At 35.4% G+C, this 4,695-nt stretch overlaps 1 protein-coding gene across 1 annotated transcript; it reads left to right on the top strand.

Annotated features, from left to right (window-relative positions):
* Window positions 1–1,230: 1,230 nt before the first annotated feature.
* Window positions 1,231–2,887, top strand: LOC111905304 (probable xyloglucan endotransglucosylase/hydrolase protein 26). Its single transcript, XM_023900997.3, has 4 exons — window positions 1,231–1,399; window positions 1,557–1,657; window positions 2,100–2,293; window positions 2,401–2,887. The coding sequence occupies exons 1-4, from the start codon at window positions 1,231–1,233 to the stop codon at window positions 2,807–2,809; spliced, it is 873 nt and encodes a 290-aa protein (XP_023756765.1). The 3' UTR covers window positions 2,810–2,887.
* The last annotated feature ends 1,808 nt before the right edge of the window (window positions 2,888–4,695 follow it).

Below are 4,695 nucleotides of genomic sequence, written 5' to 3' on the forward strand. Positions count from 1 at the left end.
TAATAATAATAATAATAATAATAATAATAAGTATTAAACAACAATAAATGATAAATGTATTAAGTATACTTTCTGAAAATTCTAGTAATATAATTAAACAAAATAAATAAAAATAATAAATATAATTTTTTATTTATTATAATAAAAATAAAATAAATAGCTTTATATAATATTAAAACTGAGGGATATAACTAGACTTTATGATGGATATAAATAGACTAGTCATTATTTAATTAGGGTGATTGTTTTTCTAGTAAAGGCTAGGAATTTGGGGTGCACTCCTAATTAGAATGTATGTGAAGTGCTGTTCTAAAGAAACTCGCTTAAAGAATAAATTGACATATATTTCATTTATGACATTGACCCTTAATATAACCATAGCATAGTTGTTTTTTAAGGCATAAGATAGTTATTAATTACTGTTCTAAAACAACATATTAACAATTCTTTCTTTTAATAAAAAGTAGGAAGTCGTTTCTTACTTTGTGACGTAATATCCTCCCATTTTGGCCTTTTATCTGATTTGATTATCCGGAATTTAGCCCAACTTTTTTCCCTTTCATCCGCTGTTTACAATTCACAGCTGGCTAATAAACGTATTGTTCTTAGTCCTATGCACGTACTTTTCTCCTCAAACTTGAGCTCCCTCCCTCTCGTATTTTTCTTTTTCTGTTCCATTTTCTTTTTGTGGTATAACAGATTTAATCAAGTAACAGATATGACATACAGAAGTCTAATATGATCCTTAACAAGTCATATAAACCAAATTATACATCAAATAAACAGAGCTCATTGACTGTTTGAATTAGATATATGTGTGTTGATACTGTTTGAAGTTTAAGACTATGGGGGCAAAGATCAGATTCGCATTTCAGTAACTTTATTCATGTAAAAAAAATGATTAATCTAATAGGTAGAATTTATTTATATCCTTGTAGACATATCAGTTGTATGATTTGTAGAATCTCATTTAATGATAGTGCTTCTAAAATCAGCAATCATGTACAATCCTTAGGTAATATTAAATGAAAGACAAGGTCAAAAAAATATAAAATATCTTGAAAGAAAAAGTAATGGGGCAAGGGTCATCATGCCAGAGAATATACGTATACTAGACAAAGGCTTTATAAGATTTCAAGAATCAATTAGTAAAAAGAGCATTGTCTGTGCAAACTACATATAAAAGTAGAAAATCATAATACATGATCACATATATTCTTCGTAGTTGAGATGAGAAGCTTCCAGGCTTTAGTTGCAGTTGCATTTATCTCACTAACTGCTTTCCAACCATGCCTTGTCCATGGAAACTCTTACAATGACATGTCCTTCAACTGGGGTGCCAAGCATTCATATAATTTTAGCAATGGTGATCTTAGTCTTGTTCTGGATCGTGTTTCAGGTACATATCATTCATCTTCACTTTCATGTTTACTTTTTTTATTTTGAAACACTCAATGCAAATCCATTTGGCTCATAAAAAGTCAAACCCAGATGCTAATTTTCTCCTGCGAGTAGCATAATTTATACAATGATTACTGATCTAACTCCAATTACAGGATCTGGTGTTCAATCACACAACACATTCCTTTATGGAAGCATTGAGATGCTAATCAAGTTAGTTCCAGGCAACTCTGCGGGAACTGTCACAGCATTTTATGTATGTGCGATAACTAGAAAGATACAAGGGATGCAATAGGGATAAATGCAAGAAATACCAACGTCCTTTTATTTATTTGTCATATAGCATCCAACTTCATGTCTTCCTATACAACATTGTACTTTGAAAAATCTTCCAAATTATAGCAATATCATCCGGATACAAATCAATTTTCATTGCTTTAGTTGGTACAAAGCTATAATTGGATACAAGACTACATTTGTCAAAGTACAAATCGTTAATAAGAATAAAAAGTTGAAAGTAGAATATTGTTATTACAAAGAAAAAAAGTAGGATGTTATAATAAACAGGACGTTGCTATTTTCTTGTATTTAGCCTTAAGTAGTTGTAATCAATGTTTAAAACCCCACCCACAACACGTACAACACACACATACACATACTTAACATGCTAACTACTCTTTTATGTGGAATCATTGCAGCTTTCCTCTACTGGAAACTATCATGATGAGATCGACTTTGAGTTCTTAGGAAACTCATCAGGACAACCTTACACCATGCACACAAACATCTTTCTCCAAGGAAAAGCAAATAGGGAGCAGGAGTTCACCTTTTGGTTTGATCCAACTGCCGATTTCCACAACTATACCATTCACTGGAACCCTAACGCAGTAGTGTAAGTTTACTAAAATAAGCACCTATTAATTAACTTAGCTTTTGCAATAAACGCTTAGTTTACAGACTAGAAGTTACTAAAAGGTTAGATCATGACAATAAATGCAGGTGGTATGTTGATAGTATACCCATTAGGGTTTTCAGAAACTACAGAAGCGAAGGAATTGGATTCCCAGACCAACAAGGAATGAAGGTGTATTCTAGTTTGTGGAATGGAGATAACTGGGCAACAAGAGGTGGGCTGGTCAAAATCGACTGGACATGTGCACCTTTCATGGCATCTTTCCGAAAATTCAGTGCAAGAGCTTGCAAGTGGAACGGACCCCTTAGCATTATCCAGTGTACCTACCCTACCCCAGCGAACTGGTGGACCTCCAATGTCTACAAGAAACTAAGTTCGGATCAGCAGGTCAATCTCAAATGGGTTAGAGATAACTACATGGTGTATAACTACTGCACAGATCACTGGCGTTTTAAGGGGAAGATGGCGCCTGAATGTTTTAAGCCACAATACTAAGAGAAACAAGATATTCTTTCACAATTACACCACAATTCATTTTCCAGTCTTAGCTTAAAATTAACTTGGTTGTCCTTTTTAAAGTTTGGTATTAAACTGTCTGCCCTTTGCATTCCATTATAGATGTATATATAGGAGAAGTATGAAGAATCTGAAATCGAAATGGGATTGAACCCTACCAAATATAAAAAGATAATTTCAAAAGATTACAATGCTAGCTAGTCTACTAGGGGTAGATCTTTGGTGAATATGTTTGCATATTGATACAGTGAAGTACATGAAAGAACATGATTGAGAGAAACTTTTTCTCGAACAAAGTGGATATCTATCTTAATATGTTTTGTCGGTTTGGTGTTGAACAAATTTATTGGTGAGATAAACAATTGACACATTGCCTCGATAAATGAGAGTGGCCAAACATATGGCAGTGAAGTTCAAGAAATAGATAGTAGCACCAACAAGTTTCTGCAAAAACGTTAGCAAAGCCTCAATATTCCACCTCAAACCCTCAAGTGGGAGTAGTAAGTTCTCATTCGGTGGATAATGAGACTAATTTGTCTCCCAAAAGACACAATACATGTTGGTAATTTTAGTTTTATCAACATATTTTAGTATAGTTATAATTACTGTCGAGACTCGTTGTGTTCAGTTTACTATTCGAGACTGAAGGTATTGAGTGCACACACGGAGTGTTAAATGTGGAATCGGGTATATATGGGTCCAGGGGCAACGCCCCTGGGTATAGGGTTCCAAGGGGCAGCGTACCTGGTGGGGTCTAGGGGTAGTGTCCCTTACGGGGTCCAAGGAGCATAGCCCCTTATGATGGTTTCGCTTTTCTGTAACAAGAAAGGGTATGAACACAGATTTTCTACCAAAATCTAATGATGACATCATGATCATGTAGGCAGCAGTTATGTCCAATAACTATCCTCTTTTGGCACCAATTTGGTATAACCAACATTTAACCACTTTTCTTCCTTGTATAAATGCAAGGTGAATGTTCCAGGAAAACGGTTGCTAATTTCTATACACGAAATTGACCAATAGCAATTATATGTCTTTTTAGAACACACTTCACCACATGGTATTCTGTGTTTTTTATGATTTTGGATTAGACATGTCATCCAAACCAAATTTCTTTGATTATCCTACTTCTGAAATCGTGTAACCCTAGGCAGAAAGTAATATAATCATGATCAAAGTAATGTACAAGTGTTATTTGTTATTCCAAAAGCTTTATTTCTAAAAAACCCTGAGGTGGATTGTCTAGTATCAGTACATCTTCCCCAATCGACATACATAGAGAAAATGAGGTAAGTGGGGCAGCTGGAATGCAAAAAATGATGGCCCGTTGTAACATCCCAAAAATACAGGCCAAAAATTTCATTTTTAAATAAGTCATTATAAAACCAACAGTGTAATAAAACATTTGTAATATCATGTCGTGTCAAAACCAAAGTAGAAATAATTAAACTTGTTATCATAAAACACTATCAGAGTGTAATCCCAAAGATCTCATGTGCGGAAAACCTTAGTGTGATGCGCTGCGATCAAGCCGGCTCCTTTCCTTTAGACACGAAGTACCTGAAACCAAAACTGAAAAACTGTAAGCACGAAGCTTAGTGAGTTCCCCCAACATACCACATACCATACAATTACATAACATACAAATATTGTCAGGCATATCTGGGTGCCCGACCTACCCCTTCGGTCCTCTCGACCGGATACTGACCAGTATATCTGGGAGCTTGCCTCCCCTTCGGTCCTCTCGACCGGACACTGACTAGCATATCTGGGTGCTGGTCTCCCCTTCGGTCCTCTCGACCGGATACTGACCAGTATATCTAGGAGCTTGCCTCCCCTTCGGTCCTCTCGACCGGACACTG

Source organism: Lactuca sativa, chromosome 8, assembly GCF_002870075.4.
Source record: "Lactuca sativa cultivar Salinas chromosome 8, Lsat_Salinas_v11, whole genome shotgun sequence".
In the NCBI taxonomy this organism is placed as follows: Eukaryota; Viridiplantae; Streptophyta; class Magnoliopsida; order Asterales; family Asteraceae; genus Lactuca; species Lactuca sativa.

What these genes read in the sequence shown, in the direction of transcription:
- LOC111905304 (XM_023900997.3), top strand. Translation starts at nt 1,231, where the DNA reads ATGAGAAGCTTCCAGGCTTTAGTTGCAGTTGCATTTATCTCACTAACT. An exon ending in GAACTGTCACAGCATTTTAT is followed by an intron (nt 1,658 to 2,099) that starts GTATGTGCGATA and finishes GAATCATTGCAG; the next exon opens with CTTTCCTCTACTGGAAACTA. An exon ending in TGGAACCCTAACGCAGTAGT is followed by an intron (nt 2,294 to 2,400) that starts GTAAGTTTACTA and finishes CAATAAATGCAG; the next exon opens with GTGGTATGTTGATAGTATAC.